The 21,678-nt window shown below is 53.4% G+C and overlaps 1 protein-coding gene across 2 annotated transcripts; it reads left to right on the top strand.

Annotated features, from left to right (window-relative positions):
- Nucleotides 1-3,629: 3,629 nt before the first annotated feature.
- Nucleotides 3,630-20,556, top strand: LOC103007740 (H-2 class I histocompatibility antigen, Q10 alpha chain-like). 2 transcript variants are annotated; one of them, XM_007173495.2, is made up of 9 exons: nucleotides 3,630-3,955; nucleotides 7,785-7,892; nucleotides 12,692-12,952; nucleotides 14,187-14,462; nucleotides 17,003-17,272; nucleotides 17,393-17,488; nucleotides 17,814-17,846; nucleotides 18,082-18,174; nucleotides 19,001-20,556. In XM_007173495.2, exons 2-8 carry the CDS (start codon nucleotides 7,844-7,846, stop codon nucleotides 18,144-18,146), a joined length of 1,050 nt encoding a protein of 349 aa, XP_007173557.1. In that variant the 5' UTR covers nucleotides 3,630-3,955; nucleotides 7,785-7,843; the 3' UTR covers nucleotides 18,147-18,174; nucleotides 19,001-20,556. The 2 variants fall into 2 exon arrangements, with proteins under 2 accessions (XP_007173557.1, XP_007173556.1); XM_007173494.2 differs by having other exon boundaries at nucleotides 18,082-20,556.
- Nucleotides 20,557-21,678: the final 1,122 nt, after the last annotated feature.

The raw sequence follows: 21,678 nt of genomic DNA on the forward strand, positions 1-21,678 counted from the left end.
TCTACTTCTGAGTTGTGAATAAGTCCATTCGTACCTGAAAGGGTTCTCAGGCTTTGAGCAGAAAACCAGTGTGTGAGGCAGCCTGTGTGACCCCTGGGTTCTCACCCCCCCCACCACCTCCCACCCCAGAGCACCCTTGATGAGTCTGGGGCCTTCCAGGGTTCACGTTCTCCAGCTCATGGCCAGATTCAAGGTTCCGGCTGATGGCAGCGTCCAAGGGTTTTGTCAGTTTGCTCTGATGTGGAGAACTACATCACTTAGAGACTGATGGCTGCCATCATGTCACCCTCAACACCAAGTGCAACTGGGAGACAACGTGGCCATTGAAAAGCAAAGGAAGTCTGGTCTGGGGCATGAGTGTGTCTACCTCCTGAAGAGGTTCCTAAAGGACCAGAGCAAGCCCGTGGGTCAGACAAGTACCCGTCCCTCCAGCCTCTCATCCCAGCAGCTCACCATGTCCAAGGTCCCACCAGGTATAACAGCAGGGTTTGGGACCATCAGTGTTGAAGCGGTGCCCAGTAGAGCTGATGGCCAAGCTGCACCGCCCACTGCTTCTCCCGTGATTAGAGACTATGCATCCACAATATCAACACCTCATTCAGCAAAGGCGGAAGCACTACCCCTGTGCCTGTCTTCTGGGGATACTAGGCTGAGAACATCCCAGTGCCCACCCTGGGGCTTTACCATCTCCTGGACAGAGGCTGTCCTCCTACAGGAAGGGCTGAAAATTAATTAATTTTGAAATTAACGTTGAGCCAGAGCACATGGCACATGAGTCTTGATTCCACATCTAGCAGCACCTGTCTACGTCTCTAGCTCTTCATTTGGAAAATGGGGGTAAATTGCATGCACCTCCACACTGGTACAAGGACCACATGAAATTTTGAAAGTGTCCAGTAAGGTGCGAAACACCGTTCACAGGTAAAGTGACGTCATTATTGTCAATGGATGTAGCAGGACACAGGGGCTCTCTGGGGGCATCTCCCTCCCCCTCAAGTGTACAGGCACTCACCTGAGCTTACCTGAGTGCCAGTGTGAGTGTACAAGAGAGGCTGTGAGGGACTGTCTTTCTCTTGTGTCTCCTTTCAAAATGAGGCTGTGGCTCTGGGTGACCAGAACTCAGTGGATTGGAGAGCAAGCTGAGAGGTGCTTCCAGGACCTGCCCCGGAGGTGCAAACGCACCCCCTTATCTCACTTACGGACTAGATGTTTCTGTTTACAGAATGCCTCCTTGACTGGAAGAACAGAAACATGGTGCATTTTGCTAACCCAGCTGGGCTCCATGCTGCCTCTCTCAACCTGCCTCCTCCGATATGAGTCCCAGACCCTCCTCCATTTCCCATCCTGTTGCTGGAGGCAGGTGGCATAGAGCAGCCTTAACTCAGGTCTTGTCCTGGGACTTGTAAGGGGGCGGTGGGAGGGAGGTCCAACAGGGAGGGGATATATGTATACATATAGCTGATTCACTTTGTTGTACAACAGAAACTAACACAACATTGTAAAGCAACTATACCCCAATTAAAAACAAACAGACAAAACAAAACAAAAAACAGCTCCAAACATGATGGAACACCTGCTGTGCACCCTGCACCCTCAAATGTGTGTCATCTCAGCTAATCAGCCTTCCTTCATTTCCTTGTCTTTTTTTAACATCTTCTAAGCAAAACTCTTTGCTAAACTCTCGGTAGATTACAGTTTACCTCTGTGGTTAGTGAATTTCCAGAACTTCAAAGATCAGATGTATAGAAGAGTTATTTTACCAGCAGTAGAGGGTTCCCCGGGTGAGGCATTTCAAGCAGGTGTAAAGGGGGTCCTCAACTCACAGACGTCTGGGGCTCCAAGGGGAGGGTGCTGGTAAGTGTGAAAACCCAGGTGCTCTGGGTTCCCAGAGCAGAGGTCCTGGGGTACAAGTATTCGCTGCCTGGGGTTTGCCCCCAGAAACCAGGAAGGGGACAGGGGCAGGGAATGCACCCTCTCATCTTGGAAGGGATCAAAGGCTGGGTACCTTTGATCAAAGCTGGGTACCCCGTGTGGCTCCTCCTGGTCCAAGGTGTGGATGGAAAGACTCTCTGGCAGGAAGCTCCAGCACCCCGCATCCCCCCTGTAGCTCTCTCTTCCCCTCCATTAACACCCTCTTCATGGGTGTGCTGCCATAAGGCAGGTTTCTGAGGATAAGGTTGCCAGGACCATGGTCACTTTAGCTTCACATCCTCACTGGCCAGGGGCCCTCATCCACTTCAACTCCTCTCTCTCCTTCTACAGCACACACGCCCCAGTGTCCCTCCTGACTGTGGACCTGGACAACTTTTAGTATTTCTTCTCTTGCCTTGTCTTTCTCTGAAGGTGAGCTAAGCAGACCTTGGAAGGTGGGGGAAGTGTGAGAGAGGGCAAGGGCTCCAGCTCAGAGAACTTTGTGGTTCCTTCCTGCTCTTAGGTGATGGTAGCCAGCACTCCCCCACAGAAGGAGGCCTGTTTACCATCTTCCTTCCTCCTTCCTCCCCTCAAAGCTCTCAAGCCAGAGCAGTGAAGACCTTGGCCAGGGAGTCTCTTATTGGTAGATGAAGCTTACCCAAAGGATGTGAAGGGTGAGAATTTTTTTTTATAAATTTATTTATTTTTATTTATTTATTTTTGGCTGCATTGGGTCTTCGTTGCTGTGTGCGGGCCTTCTCTAGTTGTGGCAAGCGGGGGCTACTCTTCATTGCAGTGCGTGGGCTTATTGCAGTGTCTTGTTGCAGAGCATGGGCTCTAGGCGCCCGGGTTTCAGTAGTTGTGGCATGTGGGCTCAGTAGTTGTGGCTCACAGGCTCAGTAGTTGTGGCGCACGCCTTAGATACTCCGCGGCATGTGGGATCTTCCTGGGCCAGGGCTCGAACCCGTGTTCCCTGCACTGGCATGTGGATTCTTCACCATTGTGCCACCAGGGAAGTCCCTCGATTAACTAGATTTTTCTGATGCCCAACTTCCTCTATTCTTTCCCCTCCTTGTGTTCTTTTGACAATATTAAAACTCAACAAACGTTGTGTTCTAGACTCAGATCATTACAATCCGGCTTCTCCTCTCCTGTTGGCCTGGCAGGACACCATGTGTGTGGTGGCCCCGAGACAGTGCAAAGCTGTACTTCTGGCCTTTCCCTCTGTTGTGTAAATTGCTCCCCTCACTCGCCCCAATCAGGATCACCAAAGCTCTACCTATGAATTTTCAAATATCAGAAAAGGCCCAGCTGAAAACTATTATCCTGAATATGGGAATCCCTGGTCAGAATTCAGGGGGTCTGTGAACCCAGATGGGGAAAATAACCTTTATTTTCGCTAACTTCTAGCTGAAATTTAGCCATTCATCCTGTGATGAGTAGAGGTAGCAAAGCTCAGTGGTGGTAGCAGGACGGTTGCCTCGGTCCCCAACAGAAACCACAGGTGTTTTCGAATCACATGACAGTTGTCTCAGACACGGCCCGACTTTCCAAATGCTTGTAACTTAAGCTTCACTGCCTGGTCTCGTGGTCTCATTTCGTGAGGCAGTAAAGAAGCATATGTGCTGTATTTCACAATTATCACAAACGATTGGGGGTTATTTCATGTTTTTTTCCCGAGACCACCAGAGGGCGCCATCAAGGACCTGCGGGCGGGCCCCAGGGTGAGTGCGGTGGAGCCGCAGCCAGAGACCGGCCAGAGCCTGAACCTGAGCCAGGACTGGGTCGCAGCTGCCGGGGTCGCAGCTCTCCCGCCCGGACCCCGGCGAGGGACGCGTCCTACGGTCGGACGGCGGCCGGCGTTGGCACGAGGCCCCTGCCCCACAGCTGAAGACGGACTCCACCGGGACCGGCACCCTGGGGCAGCGCGTGAGGCTGCCGATCAGGCGGCCGCAGAGTCCCGGGAGTGTGCGGGACCGGCGCTCGCCGCCGCCACCGCTGCTGCTGCTGCTGCTGTTGGGACTGGTGCGGGAGGGCGCAGCAGGTAACCGGGCGGAAAAGTGTGGGAGCCGGGGCGGACCCCCAATCGTCCCCCAGCCTCCCGTCTGTGGCGGTGCTAGGGAGAGATCCGCCAAGAACGCGGAAGCTATTCCGGGTTTGGGGGAGGGGGCGGGATGGTGAATTGGAGAGCTGATCCAAGATCGCAGGGGTCGCTGAGGCCCGGGCTAGGCAGGACCCCTGTTTTGCCGCCTCCCATTTCAGACCCCTGATCGGACTGATCGGCCAAGAGGGTGGGAACCCCGGGGGGCTGGCGGGGCGCGGGGGCTGGCAGTAACCCCCCCTCCCCCGCCCGGGACCCAGCCGACGCCGCAGCTTCCTGGGGGTCCCTTGGCCTCTCTGGAGGACGCCGCTCGCGCTCGGCTCCCAGGGCTGGGTCCTCCAGGAAGGCCCTGGGGAAGCTCCGTGGAGGCAGGAACCTGAGCGCCGCCTGCACAGCCTCTGCCTGCTAGCTCGGCGAGGCACCTGTCCATCGCTAAAGGTCTCCCTGGCTCCTTGGCGAGGTTCTCTCGGGTTGCCCGGGCAGCCCCTTGTTGAGGTGGCGGGTGATGCGGAGCAACAAGGATTTTTCTGACCCAGCGGGGAATTTCCATCCTTTAGCCATTTCCGTGCGGAAGCACGCAGAACTGCAGGGCCGGACCTCCCCCTGGATTCCCAACCGCTCCCACCGAGCACCGCCCACCCTGACCGCACAGATGCCTGAAAGTTTATTAGCACAGGCGGGGAGTGTCCACCATCATGGCAGTAATAATAGCTGATGTCCTTTATTCCAGGCTGTGTTCTAAGGGCTTCACGTCCAAGAAGCCATTTCGGCTCTCAGAACACACAAAATTTACAATTTACAGATTTAAAATAGGGCCCAGAGCGGGCGCTAGGTGGCAGCACTGGGATCCAGAGTCGGAGTTCTTAACTTTTTTGTGCTTGGACCCTGTCTCAGAATGTTTCTAATACATAAAATGACATACATAGGATTCCAAAGGAACCCAATTATGTTTTTATAAAGCTATTAAAAAATTTAACTAGAAATATAAGTTTGTGATATATAATATATGTGCTTCTAAGTTAGCACATTAAAGAATGCATTAAATTAGCAACAATTCCCAGAATTTGGAAGTAGTGAGGGTAAAGTATATTTCCAGGTGTCTGCAACAACTGTCATGTGATTCGAAAACATCTGTGGCTTCTATCGGAGACCAAAGCACAGGTTCTGCTAATCCTGCTGAGCTTTGTTGCCTCCATTCAGCATGGGAGAAAGGCCAAACTTCAGCTAGAGGTTAGTGAAAATAAAGAGGTTATCTTTTCTCTCCAAGTTGAGGCTCCTGAACGCAATAGGATGCACCTCCAGGAGGATTCAGCCCTCAGCTCCCCATGGGAAACACTTGAAGGAGAATCACCCTGGATGTCTGGGCAGGAGATCAGTGGAGAGAATGGATCCAGGGATGGGGAAGAGTTTGGCCATTGTCCCTGGAACAGGGACCCCAGGGAAGTGGGGCTGTGAACCTGAAAACCAGGACTGGTCACACTGTGTCTCTGGGCCAAGACTGTAACCAGTCCTGGTTCTCAGGTTCACACAGCCCCTGAGGATCCTTCTTACAGCTCCCCCCAGGGGTGATACAGGGGCGCATAGGCGATTCCAGTTCTGCATGGCAGGGATGGTCATGGGTGTGTGTGCATAGACCCTGTAGCCTTGTGAGGGGAATGGTCAAGGCTGGCCCAGGGGGACAGGTCCCCAAGCCAAGGAGGGAAGGAATGGAGGGTGACCCTGGTGTGTGCCAAACTGTAGGAAAGAGGTGGCACATGGCAGGGAGGTAGCTAGGCATCTCCAGCAAGCCCCCTCACAAACACTCCTGGATGCCAGGCTTTCCCTGCAGGAGGTGGGGAATGAAGAAGTGGATTTCAAGGGGCAGATATCATGAGTCATGCAGCAGGGAGTTCTAAGCCTCATAGCAGCACCCTATGACAAGGATTCAATTATTATCCCCATGGTAAATATAGGGAAACTGAGGCTCAGAGAGGTTAACTGGCTACCCAGGGTCTCACAGAGTCTCACGGCTGGTTAGGATTTGGATTCCAGGCTGGCTCTGGAGCCCATGCTGCCTCAGGCAAAAGCTGAGGCAGGGAGTCCTGGCCGGGTGAGAGGAGATGGCAGAACTAATCAGTGGCCCTTGGGATCAAAACTGTGAGAGACAGATTAAGTAGAGATAAATGATTACAAAGCTGGTTACTACAGCAAAGCTGGAATTAGGGCCTGGGGAGTGGGGGTGAGAGCAGGGTAAGGGCCGTACTCTTGGGTATCTGGCCTGGGCAACCAGCGGGCACCGAGATAGGAGCAGCATCAAGGGCAGGCTAGGGGAGGGACTGCAGAGGCCAGTCCTATAGAACTTCAAGGGCCATGACCACTGAGACTGCTTCTTGTCTCCCTCTTCCCCTTTCCACCCTCCTCCTCACGTGACTCTGCGGGCCCTTGTTACTCTGCCTCCCCCTTCCTGCACTCCATCTCAGGTTCATCTAAGCCAGGGATTCAGGGTCCCCTCCATGCTGTCCACAGCCACACCCTTTCTCTGGCCCAGACCTTGCCCTTGAACTCCAGCCCGTAGGACCTGACCCAATTTGGCCTCAAGGAGAAACTGAGGCACGAAGAGGCAATCTAGCCCTTATTTTCCTCCCCAGACTCATCTCTTGCATTTGCAGTCGTCCGTTGACCTTGGTTTTCCTGAACACACCACACTCTTTTTCGTTCCAGCCATTCCCATGTGCTAGTGCTTTTCCCTAGAGCAGTCCTCAAACCTTAGAATCACCCAGAGGGCTTGCTGAACTACAGAAAGCTAGGACCTACCCCCAGAGCTTCTGATTCAGTAGGGCTGGGGCCCAAGAATTTGCATTTCCCCAGGTGAGGCTGATGCAGCAAGTTCTGAAACTACACTAGACTCACGAGCCCCAAATTTTCTTCCCTCCTCACCCACCCTACTGCCTGGTAACTCACACTGGGGAGGTCTCCTCCAGGTTTCAGCCTACAAGACCTCTGACCTCAGCACCCTCCTGCCCCAGGATGCTGGGCACCTGGTACCTCCTGCTCCCCAACACTTGTCAGCCCCCACTGGCCTTACTGGATCTGCTTGTTTAATTGCTCAATTGTCCCCTTCCCTGCCAGACCTGAGCTCCCTGGAGGCTATGCCTGTCTCTCTGTCCCCACACACACTCCCACCTGGCTCAGTTGCTGGCTTGTAGTAGGTGCTCAATAGATGTTTGTCAAATGAGTATTATTGCAAGGGGAGAAGTCAGGGCCAGCACAGCTGAGCAGGTGGACAGGGCAGAGCCAGGTAGAGCCAGGAGTGTACCTGGGCTCTCCTCCTGGCAGCACATGAGAATCACCTGGGAGTTTTCAACGCCCGCCAGTGTCCAGCCCTCCCTTACCCCCAAATCCACTAAATCCATATCAATGGCAGGACTGTCAAAGCAGTGTTGGGCAGCCGGATGGAGAACCTCTAGCAAAGCCCAGTCCTGGTTTCCCTCCTCTCCAAGTGGGAACAATCAAGACCTGCCTCACAGGAATGCAGGGAAAACACCACGAATCAATACTTGTAAAGCTCAGGAACCACGCCTGGCACCAAGGCCCAGAACTCAGCCCTGCTGGCTTTGTGCCTGGATGCTGGGGGGAGTTTCCAGCCACTCTTGTGGCAAAGGCGCCACGTCCCTCTTCCCTTTCAACGTGCCTCTCATTGTCATTCCATACTATCTCTCCCAGTGAACACAAGGATGCGTAGGATGTTTATAGCTTGAGATTCATACTTCCCTTTTCCATTTCTCCCTTGCAGAGAGTCCCTGGGGGCTGCCCTTGGTGGCCGATAGCCCGGCGGCCAGGGCAAAGGTAGTGATGGCAGAACTGGCACACCTGAAGTTGGAAAAGAAGCCGTGGCCTGCAAGTAAGATCGTGCCTGCCTGCTCAACAAGGGGTAGGATGGTGGAGGCCAGGAGCCCCCAGTCTGCAGGAGGCCGTGTGCACAGTCTGGGAATCTGGTGAACTGTCTTGGGGTGGGGGAACTCTACCAGAGTAGAGGACACAGAGGCCAGAGCCTTTGGAGGGTGTCCCAGGGGATGAGACCTGACCTCCAGCAAGCTGGCCCCGCACTCAGGCATCTTTCCCCACCCCCGACTCCAGCTCTCTCCTTCCCACGGCCACCTCTCCCTTCAGAATAGGAAAGGACTGAGACTAAGAAGATGAGGTCTCCATGCCTGTCCTTCTTCCTTATCTTCATTATCTCACTGAATGCTCTAGCACTCTGGAGCAGGTCCGTTAATTGCACCCACTTACAGATGAGGACACCAAGGCTTGGAGCTGTGAAATGACTTCCTCAAGGCCACTGGCAGTGCTACATGATTGTGGGGGAAGTGAGGCAGAGGCAAAACAGTCTCCTGGGCAGAGTGGGAAAGGGGCTGGTCTCCTCCCTCCTCCACCACAGTCAGAGGAGGTAAAAGGCTGGGCCAAAGCGGGTGCAGGACTGCTCCTTGTTAGGGGGCTGGCCACACGGCCCAGTGACCAGGAAGTGGCAGTGGAGGGGGTCGGGGGTGGGAAGCTGATGATACAAACAGGCCCTGAAGCAACGATGGGCGTGTAGCCACTTCCTTAGGCCATGTCACAGCAGGAGCAGGTCCCCCTGGACGCCTGCTGTGTGTCCCCCACTTCCTCCTGCCATGGTCCCACAGTGCCTGGCACTGACCTCTCCCAGCCTGGCAGGTGGTATCACCTCCAAAGCCAGGAGATGGATGGCCTCCTTCGGCTTCTTTTGCCACACTCTGGGCTGCAGCCCAAGGCATGCTGATCCCTCCTGGGCCCAGTTAGCAAGTGGGAGTCTAGTCCCAGCTGAGACTGTCCTCCTGGGGAAAAGATGGGAATGGGCGGGGTGTGAGCCCCTGCAGAGAGCCGGCTGGGCTCTCAAGACCATCTGGCAGGCAGAGCAGAGAGCAGTGGGATTTTCAGAGAGGAAGGGATGGCAGGCCCCTCCCTGGATACATGGGAGGCAGTGCCTGAGTCAGCTGAGGGGGTCACAATCATGAACTTGCCCTAAAAGCAGGTCCTTGACTCTCAGGATGGGTACCAGATGCCAGGATGTAGGCCATGGTGAAGCAGTCCAGGGCAGAGCAGATGCCAGGAACCAGAGCCCTCGTGGCAGGGAGGGCTAGGCCAGAGGGCTATATCCAGCTCATTCCAGACACCATCTGGACAAGCCTGGGAAGGATTCAGAATTCAGCCCCTTCTTTCACCCCTACACCTACTACACTGAATCACACCACCATTTTGTTTTTCCCCTGCATTCTTGCAGCAGCCTCAGAACACCCCAAGCATGCTCCTGCCTCAGGACCTTTGCACTGACTTTCCCCTCTGCAGACCTGGAATTCTGTCTCCCAGATCTTTACATGCTGGTTCCTTGCTACCATACATTTTATTCATTTATCTTGCTTATCCTACATTCATGTAAGCTTCCTGAGAGTAGGCACTTGGGCTCTTTGGGTTATCCCAGCATCCCCAAGGCCTCAGAGATAGCCAAACAGTAGGTGCTCAGAAAGTACTTGCTGAGTGGGGCGGCAGGGTAGGCCCTGCTGGGCCATATGATCTAGGCTGCCAGAATGAGCAGAGCTGAGCCATCTTAAATTGCAGCCAGGATGGTGTCTTGGGAGGGCAGAGAGTGGAGAGATGCCATGGGGAGGGGCCTTCTCATGTGTCCCTCAGTCTTTGGCACAGCTTTCAGAGGATGTCCTTGCTCCCAGATGGTGCATCCTCCTCTCTCTCTCTCTCCCTCCCCCCTCCACTACCCTCCCCCGGCCCCAGGACTCACTGGCCACCAAACTCTCAGGACCTAATGGGCTTCAGTCGAATACTATTTGTTTCCTGTAGCTGCTGTAACAGATGGCCACAACTTGGTGGCTTAAAGCTACACATTTATTCTCTTACAGTTCTGGAGGTCAGAAGTCCAAAATGGGTTTCACTGGGCTGAAATCAAGGTGTTGGCAGGGCCATCTCCCTAAAGAGGCTGTAACGGAGAATCTGTTTCCTTGCCTTTTCCAGCTTCTAGAGCTGCATTTCTTGGCACATGGTGCCTTCCTGCATCTTTCTCTGCTTTCACATCACCTTCTCCTCTGACGTCATGGACTCTGCCTCTGCCTCCCTCTTCTAAGGACACATTTAGGGCCTGCCTAGACAACGCAGGATAATCTCTCCATCTCAAGATCCTTAATTTCATCTGCAAAACTCCTGTTACCATATAAGGTAACATTCAAAGATTCCAGGGATATCTTGGGGGGCCATTATTCAGCCTACCACACTATGCTTCCTGAGCTGGGGAGACAGAGGCAGGACAGGAAGCCCAGCTTGCATGGCTTCCTCACCACCCAGGAGGCCAGCAGCTACCCAAAGGCACAGGATCTTTGCCCTCCCTCACTTCCAGGGCAGGTAGAGCTGCTGCAGATCAGAGCTAAGGAGTGGGTGGGTCACCTTGACACAGAGAAACCGTAGCCTCTGTTCTCCCCAACGCCTTTGTGCCCGTTCACATCTGCCAGCACAGGAGCACGCCACACTGATCTTAAGTCAATGGTGTGCAAGCAAACAGCACCGTGAGAGAGACTCCAGGCGTTTCCCAGGAGGCCCACACCAGCCCAGACCCGATGTTAACCCTTCACTCAAACACTCTTAACATTGACCCCTCTTGCCTCCCATGAGGAGGTTTCTCCAGCCGTGAGAAGAGAACACCTCTTTCCTCAGCTTAGAAAAAGGCAGCAAACCCTGGGGAGAGAATCTGGGCTGCCCTCTTTCTAGTGCATGCCTTTGAGTGCTATACGTGGCCTCCCCTGGACCTCGGTTCCTTTATCTGTAAAATGGGGCCAACCACACTGACCTCTTAAGTTTATTGTAAAGATCAGCTGAGATAGTGAGTGAGGAGCAGTTAAACCAGTGCAGGCACACAGTGGTCATTCCAAAAACGTCAGCTGTGATTATTGTCACTGCCATTCATGTTCTTATTTTTTGTCCAGTTCAACAAAGGCCGGAAGTAAGTGCTCACTGTGTGCCAGCTGTGCTGCTAGGCCCTGGGGAAACAGCGATGACAGAGTCGGATGTATTGCCCACCCTCATGGAGTCCACAGTTTCACAGGGAGCACAGGAAACTATTGAGACCCCTCTGAGGGACATCAGGCTGAAATCAGGAGGACTTCCTGGAGGAGGGGACACCTCACTGCAACCTGAGGGATGAGGAGACTGGCTGAGAGAAAACAGAGAGGGGAGTGCCCAGGGCAGAAGAAACAGCAGGTTCAGAGGGCCTGGGCGGAGTTTGGTGTGGCCTGAAGTAACAGGAATGCAGTAAAAAAAGAGCTGTGAGTGTGGAGATGTGTTTGACTTCTTCTTTCTCACTTGAATGTTCAACCATCGAGCACCTACTGTGTGCCAGAAGCTAATCTAGGTGCTGGGGAAACAGAACAATCCATACAGGAATCGCTGCCCTTAGGGAGCTGACACTGCAGAGGAGAGACAGACCATTAACAAGACAAACAAAGTGCATATTCTCAAGGAAGTGTAGTGCTATGGAGAAAGATAACACAGAGACAGGAGTGTTGAGGGATAAAAACTTCTGAGCAAAAAGTTTTTTTTTTAATTACGTAAGAGAGTAAGCCAGGGATATCTCTGAGAAATGTGGCCTGAGTTTCTTAAGATACAGCATTTGGGCCTTCCCTGGTGGCGCAGTGGTTACGAATCCGCCTGCCAACGCAGGGGACACGGGTTCGAGCCCTGGTCCAGGAAGATCCCACATGCCGCGGAGCAACTAAGCCCGTGCACCACAACTACTGAGACTGCGCTCTAGAGCCCGCGAGCCACAACTACTGAGCCCGCGTGCCACAACTACTGAAGCCCGCGCACCCTAGAGCCCGTGCTCCACAATAAGAGAAGCCACCACAATGAGAGGCCTGCGCACTGTAACAAAGAGTAGCCCCCGCTCACCGCAACTAGAGAAAGCCAGTGCGCAGCAATGAAAACCCAACACAGCCAAAAATAAAATAAAATAAAATAAAATAAAATAAAAAGATACAGCATTTGTTTTAATAGCTTGAGTCAGGACTGGCTACTAAGTAGATTTCATCTCCAGCACCAAGTTTAATTGATGAGTTGGCGCTTTGGGAGACATAGTAGAGAGGCAGCATTTGGACTCAAAGAGAAAAGAGATTGGCTAGTAATGTCTGCTGTGGGAGCAGGAGGGAGTGGGAAATGGAGTCAAGATGCTACCAGCTTGGCAGCAGTGATTCAAGCTAAGAATGATGGCCAACCTTTCCCAGGCATGTCTGGGCAATGAATAATTTCACATAAATTAAGCTTCCAAACAACCAACTCTTAAAAAGAAATCTTTTTAATTCTGAAATGGGAAACCAGACAATCATACTTATTAGAGATGAGTATAAAGTATGAGTAAGGAGGCCCTGAGTGAAGAAGAGCTGAGAAACTTCCTTAATGCATGAACTTCGTTCTCAGTGTTTGACTGATTCTGTCTATATTTAAACTCTTTGGATGCCCTTATTTTTTCCGCTGAAATTCCCAGTTCTTGCTCTTGCTGATAACGAATTCTCTGGATAAGTCTCCACTGCCAACCCTACCCAGCACACTGACCACCACCCCCCGACCCCCACCCAGTGCAGACCCTGGCAGTCCACGTGAGCCTGAGACCAGTTTGTGTTTCCACAGGGACACACTCACTCCACTACTATTACCTGGCCCTATCAGAGCCAGGCCCGAGCCTCCCGAAGTTTCTGGCTGTGGGCTACGTGGACGACCAGCCCTTCATCCGGTTTGACAGTCGTGTGGGCAAGGCTGAGCCCCAGGCCCCATGGATGACGCCAATGGATGCCCAGTACTGGGAGACGGAGACCAAGAAGCAGGAGAAATGGGCGGAGGTGCAGCAGGTGGAGATGTGGACGGTGATGGGCTACCACAACCACAGCAGCGGTGCGTTGGGCGGACTCGCCATGCTCCTTCCTTCATGCTCTGCACACTGACCCTCGAGGCAGCCATGCCTGTCATAGGGTGTGGGGCAAGCTTCTGATACTTGGCTCTTCTCAGTCTCCTTCCCCCCACAGCCAAGCAGGGGCCTCAGGGCCTCAGAATCAGTCGGGGCTTCAGCAGCCAGCCCACAGGCCAGTGCAGCAAGCATCCACAGGAGCAGAGGGCCCATGATACCTCCCCCTCTCCCCTTGGCTACCCAGGGTTCTGCACCTCCGCAGACTGGGAGAGGCTTTTCCCTGCCTCACGCACCACCCTCAAATCACGCCTGCCCACCCCAGGTCCTCAAGATGCCATCTCAGCTTCCCCATCTCAGCAACAGCGAGCTTACACCTACCACCAAGGCTGCTGCTAATTCTTATTAAAGTGCTTATGGAGCACAGCTTGTTCACACAGCACCCTCCTGCTCTGTGCCCAGACACACCCAAATGACCAGACTAAAAGCCTTGGGTCCCCAGAGGCCTCAGAAAGAGTAGATAGAAAGGACTGAGCCTGGGAAGGGCTGTGCATCAGCCCAGGGCCCCCGGGATAAGCATGGCATGACGTAGTCTTAGCACTGAGGACATTATACACCCATAAGTAGTGTGGGATATGAAATAAGGATGTGTCTAATTATGAACTTGAGTGTTCGTCCCACATGAGAGGCCCAGCAGGTTTCTCAGCCCAGGCTGCTTATCAAAATTACTTGGGAGATTTTTTTTATAAACTTATTTATTTCATTTATTTATTTTTGGCTGCATTGGGTCTTTGGTTCTGCACGCGGGCTTTCTCTCTAGTTGCAGTGAGCGGGGGCTACTCTTCGCTGTGGTGCACGGGCTTCTCACTGCGGTGGCTTCTCTTGTTGCAGAGCACGGGCTCTAGGCGTGCGGGCTTCAGTAGTTGTGGCTCACGGGCTCTGGAGTGCAGGCTCAGTCGTTGTGGCCCCCGGGCTTAGTTGCTCCGCGGCATGTGGGATCTTCCCAGACCAGGGCTCAAACCCATGTCCCCCGCATTGGCAGATGGATTTTTAACCACTGCGCCACCAGGGAAGCCCCAGTTTTTGTTTTTGTTTTTTTTAAATGCTGACACCCTGTCCCTCCGCCCTTTGGAGGCCCCTCTGGGTGGTGGGCTTCTCCGCGGCTCTCAGGGACTTGACGCCCCCGGCCACCACTAACCAAAGCCTTCTTACCTGCACACACAGGCATGCACAGCACTCAGCGCATGTTCGGCTGTGAGATCCAGGAAGACGGCCGCTACAGGGGCTTCTGGCAGTTTGGCTACGATGGGCAGGACCACCTGTCGCTGGACCTGGAAACCCTGAGCTGGGTGTCAGCTGAGCCCGTGGCCACGCGGACCAAGCACTGGTGGGAGACAGAGCGCTGCTACGCAGAGTACGACAAGGCCTACCTGGAAGGCCCCTGCCTTGCCTCCCTGCACAGATACCTGGAGCTGGGAGGCCAGAGATTCAGCCGGAGAGGTAAGGCCCACCCTGTGGCAATGCAGAATGGCCCCATGCTCCCATTCTCGAGAGCCATCCCATTTGACAGAGAAGCCTTTGGCGGGGTGGTGAGGAAGTAGGCAGTGTCCCCCTGGCTCAGACAAGCCCACCGGGACCCAGAAAGATGGCCAGCTAGCCAACAGCTTTTTCCTGCAGAGGAGGAAGAAAGCCCAGACCACAGGCCTTCACTCCAAGTGAGGTGGAGTGGGGAGTTCCGGAGTCTCCCCTGTCCCAGTGTGATCTTGGAGAATAAACCCTCTTATTCTGGGCCTCATTTTGTTCATCTACAGAGCGAGTGGGTTCAACTAGGTGCTCATAAAGTCCTTTTGGGGTTTAACATCCTTTGGCTCTGCTCCTTGGGAAACAGACCCCAGGCCCCAGGGGATAGCATCCCTCACCACTCCCTGGACCACTGGGGACTGCCAGGGAAACTGAAGCCCTTTGCCCCTCTCCTCCCTCATACCCCTCATGCTAAACATGCTCCCCAGACTCCAGGTGCATCACAAATTTCTCCTGAACCCAGTCAGCAGGGCTGGAGACACAAGGGCTGGGATGGACACTAGGGAAGGTGGGTGCTTTGGGGTGCCGAGGGTGAAAGCCTCACGGCTGTGGTGGTCAGGGAGGTTGCTGGGGGTTGGGCTGATCAGAGCACCCAGCACACCGTGATGTCTGGTGATTGAGTAGTGGGATGTGAATCAGTTGAGGTAATGGGGAGGATATTCCTCAAAGGGAGGACAGGACAGATAACATCAGGAGCAGAAGATGTGATTATGAGAGCAGAGCGTGGTGGTTCAGGGCCCAGGCACTGGAGCCTAGCCTCTAGATACACATCCCAGCTCCAGGATTTGCTGGCTGTGTGACCTTGGGCAAGTTACTTGCCCTCTCTGTGCCTCAGTTTCCTCATCAGTATAATGAGGATGGTAATAATACCTGCTGCCTCCCCAAAGCAAACAAACATATTGGTGTACATTAAATAAGTAGTGTAGAACTCTCATTCAGCACCAGGTGTTGTCCTATGTCCTTCACCTGGTAAATTAGTCAGGATTCTCCACAGAAACAGAACCCACAGGATGCATAGAGAGAGAAAAAAAGAGATGTGTTCTAAGGAGTTGGGTCACATGACTATGGAGGTAGAGAAGTTCCAAGATCTGCAGTCAGCAAGCTGGAGACCCAGGAAGAGCTGATGTTGCAGTTCTGGTCTGAGACCAAAGGCCTGAGAACCGGGAGAACCAGTGGTGTAGTTCCCGTCCAAATGCTGGAAAGTTCAAGACCCAAGAAGAGTCAGTGTTTCATTTTGAGTCTCAAGGCAGGAAAGACCAGTGTTCCAGCTCAGTAGTCAGGCTAGAGGAGCTCCCTATTACCCAGCCTCCTTGTCCCATTCAGATCTTCAGCTCAGTGAATGGGCTCACCCACATTGCTGAAGGCAATCTGCTTTACTGAGTCCACTGATTCAAATGTTAATACCACCCAGAAACACCATCACACACCCAGAAAGATGTTTGACCAAATGCTTGGGCATCCCGTGGCCCAGGGAAGTTGATACAGAAAATGAACTATCACCCCTGAATTACGTCATTTGGAACTCGAACTCTGAGCGGAAGGAATGATGAAGGAAGGCCCTGAGCGCTGGCAGAGGGTTGTGGACAAGAGTCAGACTGGGCTTCATATCCAGGATGTCCAGCTCCGGAGCCCACAGTCATAACCATTCTCATTATAGGGTCAGAGAAGTATCATCCTTCTTGCCCTCATTTAACAAACTCTTTTTTTTTTTTTTAATAAATTTATTTATTTATTCATTTATTTAATTTTTGGCTGCATTGGGTCTTCGCTGCTGCACGCGGGCTTTCTCTAGTTGCAGTGAGCGGGGGCTACTCTTTGTTGCGGGGCGCAGGCTTCTCATTGTGGTGGCTTCTCTTGTTGCAGAGCACAGGCTCTAGGCGCACGGGCTTCAGTAGCTGTGGCATACGGGCTTCAGTAGTTGTGGCTTGCGGGCTCTAGAGCGCAGGCTCAGTAGTTGTGGCGCATGGCCTTAGTTGCTCCGCGGCATGTGGGATCTTCCCAGACCAGGGCTCGAACCCGTGTCCCCTGCATTGGCAGGCAGATTCTTAACCACTGCGCCACCAGGGCAGCCCCAGCAAACTCTTATTAGGCACCTCCTGTATGCAGGAAGTCACAGGGGGAAGTATGTCAAGTCTCTGAGAAAACCCTAGGGTCTCTGTAGGGAGAAGGGGGAGGGTCAGTCTAGGGCCCAACAGCCCCACCCAGGACCCTCCTTGGAGGTTGAGGGCAGGAAGTCATATCCCCCTCATAGAAGTTCCCGGGACAGTGCCCCTCTGGAATGGTGGGCAATGGGTTGTCCCTGCTTGCAGCAGTAATTGGGTGCCTCCCCTGGAGAGAGACCCTGTCCCTATTTCCTTGCCCTCCACCCTGGAGGCTGCGGGAGGAGCCCAGGATTAAGCATGAGGGATGGGCAGAGAGCAGGCACTCACCAGCCTTCCTCGCTCCACCTCTCCCCGCAGAGCCACCCGCAGTGCGGATAACAAAGCACTCGGCCAAGGATGGGGGCACCACCCTGAGGTGCTGGGCCCTGGGCTTCTATCCACATGACATCTTGCTGAGCTGGTGGCTGGGGGAGAAGGAGCTGGATTCTGAATACGTGGAGACACGCCCCAGTGGGGACGGCACCTATCAGACGTGGGCGGCTGTGTGGGTGCCGGCGGGGGAGAAGGCCCAGTACACCTGCCACGTGCAGCACTCCAGCCTGAACCACACGCTCACTGTGTCCTGGGGTGAGGAGCTGGGGCTTGGCCCGGAGCGGGTGAGGAGGGGCAGGGGAGGGCCCGGGGCACCTGGAGACAGTCCCCTGGACTGGGGTGAGGGGGTGCCCCCTCTTCTCTGTCTTTTCTTAGAGTCCTCTCATCCTGGACTTATTGCCATGGTTATCTCCCTCATCCTGGTCTTGCTGGTGGTTGTTGGTGGTGTAATCTTGACCAAGTGCATTCAAGGTAGGTGGGGAAGAAACAAAGGAGTGGGAGGCCCTCTGGCTGGTCCAGCCTTATAGGGAAGAATGCTGTGCTCCCATCCCTGCAGCTAGAACTGTTCCCTCCTGGGGAGCAGCAACTACTGCTGAGGTCCTGCCCCCTGTCCCCCACCTGTGGAAAAGCCCAAACGTCCCCACCCCACGGCTGCACCCCACCCCGAGGACCCTGCAGATCCCACAGTCAGGGGAGACCACTGGGCCTGACTTTGGAAAGGGCCCAGAGCGGGAGCGGGAGGGGGAGGGTGGGGACACACCACCCACCTCCTCTCTTGTGTTCTCTTTCCCCACAGCCAGGAATAAGGAATCTTACGAGCAAGCCCCAGGTGATTGTGGGATGGACCGGTTGGGGAGAGGAAGCCCCAGGTGTTCTCAAGCATGGCCGGGATGCCTTGGAACTCAGGATGGGGGCGGGGCATGGGGTGGGTGCCTTCCCTGGCCTCAGCCTCCCGCCCCATCCCACCATCCTGGAGCCAGGCAGAGGGGGCAGGGAGCACTCCAGGGAGTCACCACCTGGGCTTGGGGGAGGGCTGGGGTCACCTCCCTCCTTTCTCCCTGCAGGTGGAGAGGACCCCCATAATTCCCAAAGCCCAGCAAGAGCAGGGGCTACTCAACTCATCTGCTGACAGAAGGTCACCGTCACAGATCAAGGAGGTGTTTTGTGGGGTGTTTGGGAACCTGAAGGCCCCCTGCGCGCGCTGGCTGGCTGGTGTGAAATCTGGCTGTGAAGGGCCCACCCCACCCCAGCACTGACGCGTCCTCCCCCCTATCAGCCTTGTTACAAGCGGCCTGTGCCACTAAGACGGCTTTGCCATCTTCCTGAAGTCCTTTTAAAAGTCTAATTATTTCCTGTTTCGGGGATGGGGAGGAGGGCAGTAGTAATTCCTCAGATTGTTTTACACTTGACAAGTTGCAAAATGATTTCATGTTAAGTGTAAATCCCACTTGAGCCTCTCAGGCCCCCTGTGAGTTTGGCTATGTTATTCTCATTCCCACTTCCCCAACGTGAAAACCAAGGGTCTGGGCAGTCAGGGAAGAACCAGAACAATAGTCACAGAGTTACAGGGGTAGCACCCTTCATGCACCTGCCAGCATCAGGAAGAAATGGCTGAATGCCTGCCTCATTTATAAGTGTGTTCTTTTATGTATGTCTGATCCCCTTTTGTAAAGATTAGAGTGTTGGGGCTGTGAGGGTGTAGGGGAGGTGGCAAGGGTGGGAACATGTGTATGTGAGGGTGTGTGGGTGTGTATGTGTGAGGGTGAGAGGATATAGGGTGTATGTGAGGGTGAGTGTAGGTGTGGTGAGTGGGTGTTCTGGCGTATATGAGGAGAAGCTCAGAGAGACAGGTGCCTGGGGGCTTGTTCGTTGGTCCCAGGCAGCTGGAGGATGAGAAACAACACAGGCCATATTTTCCATTATTTCCTGTCCTTTTAAATGATTTGAATTTTTGCAATAAGCACGTGTTACTTTTACAATAAGGGAAAGACCCCTTTTCGCTGTGTCCTGTGGAAATGCTTGTGAAGGATATGTCTGGAGAAGGCCCAGCCTCATCTCTGCATTTTCAGTGGAGCAGAAACCGCATGTCTCCTCTATGAACAAGAATCCAGTCTCACGGCCATTTGATGTGCTAAGGGGCTGGGACTCCAGAGCCCTGGCAGAGAGAGGGAGCGCTCCACTGTCATAAAGGACACAAGGCCAGACCCCTCCCAGGGCACCCTCTGCCTCCCCTTCAGCTGACCCCAAGGTGTGACAGAGACTCCTGTGGGGACTTTTGAAACCTCCGTGTCTGCAGCCCTGGGAGGTTCCGAGCCTGAGGATGTGAACGACTGTAATACTGGAAAAAGATTCAGCCTGCCCTGGTGGCTTGCAGGACCTCAGCAGTGAGCTTGTAATTATCAGATTGTCCTGAAGACGTGTCTTAAATGTTTGTCTTTCTCAGTGATGTTGTCATGTTCCATATATGCTGAGCAAACCACATACTAAGCAGGGTTCTAAGCACTTTACTGTATACTAAGCTGTTTAATCCTCAAAGCACATCTGTGCAGGAGAATTAATACTCCTGTGCTATAGGTGAGGAAACTGAGGCCCAGGGTCCCACAGCTGGTTCATGCCAGAGCTGGGATGTGAGGCCAGGTAGTCTGGCCACTGCACCAAAAGTCTCAATGACAACTGTGCTGTTCTGTAAATAGGCAAGCAAGTACAGGTCTGCAATCCCTTATCTGCAATTCTGAAATCCAAAAAAACCTCCAAAAGCCAGAAGTTTCTTCCTAACTTTGTCATCATAACCTGACCTGAGGGACTTCCCTGGTGGTCCAGTGGTTAAGAATCTGCCTTCCAATGCAGGGGACATAGGCTCGATCCCTGGTCGGGGAACTAAGATCCCACATGCCGCGGGGCAACTAAGCCCATGAGCTGCAACTACTGAGACCGTGTGCCACAACTAGAGAGCCTGTGCACCACAACTACTGAGTCTGCTTGCTCTGGATCCTGTGCACCACAACTAGAGAGAAGCCTGTGTGCCAAGAGGAAAGATCCCATGTGCCGCAACTAAGACCCAACACAGCCAAAAATAAATAAATAAATATTAAACTAAAACTAAAAAAAACAAAAACAAAAAAACTGACCTGGGAGAGAGGTGGGAGGAAAAACAAACAAACAAAAAACCCTAAAGTGAAGTGAGGTTCTGTGCTTCCACTGCAGGGGGCGTGGGTTGGATCCCTGGTCGGGGAACTAAGATCCCATATGTTGTGTGGTGTGGCCAAAAAAAAAAAAAAAAGTGTTATTCATGCTCTTCATTTATTCCTCTAGTGCGCCTTTTCACAATTTTCCACAGAAATGTTGATCTGGGGGATTATGGGGTGTCACCCCAGACCCCTCTGGTAGTATTATGTAATATTCAGCATCCATACCTGGGTAGCTTTCTAAAGCCCAAAGAATTCTAAATTCTGAAATACATCTGGCCCTAAGGGTTTCGGGTAAGAGATTATGGACCTGTATTAATAAGGTTTTACGACAATAAACATGTTTTATTTTTACAGTTGTCTGACTGTATGATGAGACAAGTTAGGAAACAGGGCAGGTCTGGCCCCCACCGATAGGAGGCACAAGTGCCCAGGTGGACCCGCAAGGCTCTCTCAGCCCTGGATGCACTTAGGTCCTCCTGAGCAGAAGTGAAACATTCTTCCCTGGGGAAGGGGTAGAGGCAGAGTGTGTTTGGGGAGAAGCAGATTGGAGGAGGCTTCTGGTCAGTCATTCTCTCTTTGAATTGGTACAGCTGTGTCACCTTTCTGTACCCCACACATACCGCCAAGGCTTCAGGCTCCTCTACACACCTCACAGACCCACCTCCTCAGCTTTGGTCCTGCCCAGCCAAGTGTAGACCTTAGACTGGCAATTTGCATGGCTTCTTTGATGCAAGGGCATTGAATATTCAGGGAGCCTTAGATAGAGGGTCCGGCTTCTATAAGTGCAAGCCCTGGGCAGAATGGGCCGGAAGTTCCTGTCCAGTTCTGTGCTTCTCTGTGTCTAGGACCCTGAATACCTCTGGGGCCGCGGGATTATAGGACCATCCCTCTAGATGAGGAAAAGGGGCAGAGAGGCCATGGACTGGAACAGTCCCATAACAGCCCCTACAGGACAGTAGCAGGGCCCCAGGCACCTGCCACCCAAAGGCTACAGTCATTTCGCTCTTCCATTAGCCTCATTGGCTACTTGGTTTAGAAACTGCCAGAGGGCAAAGGCCGAGCAGTCAGTATCTGTCCTGGATATCCATCAGCAAACCCCAGTTTTTGCACCTCACAGCCTTTTCCTGCTGGCTTTCCTCACCCTCTGTCCGCTCGGCCTCCCGCCTTCTCACCAGAACACGACATCTGCAAGAAAACCTGGAGCTCTGGGACCAGGGCACTGGTAGATGGAAGTGCCTGAGTTGAAGAGACAGCCGCTACGCCTACCCTGGCCTGGGGGCCCTTCCTCCCTCTTCCTGAGTCCTAATAACCCTTCCCTGCTGAAGCCACCCTCACCCCAACTTCGCACCCCAGGCAGAACCTACCAGCCTTTATGCTGCCAGTGGCACCACCGTCCTGACGTTCAGGAAGTGTCTGCTCCACAACTGGATGATGAGATCCTTGGCAACTGGGCAACTTCAACTTTATTTTGTT

The sequence above is a fragment of the Balaenoptera acutorostrata genome, chromosome 2 (assembly GCF_949987535.1).
Source record: "Balaenoptera acutorostrata chromosome 2, mBalAcu1.1, whole genome shotgun sequence".
Classification (NCBI taxonomy): Eukaryota; Metazoa; Chordata; class Mammalia; order Artiodactyla; family Balaenopteridae; genus Balaenoptera; species Balaenoptera acutorostrata.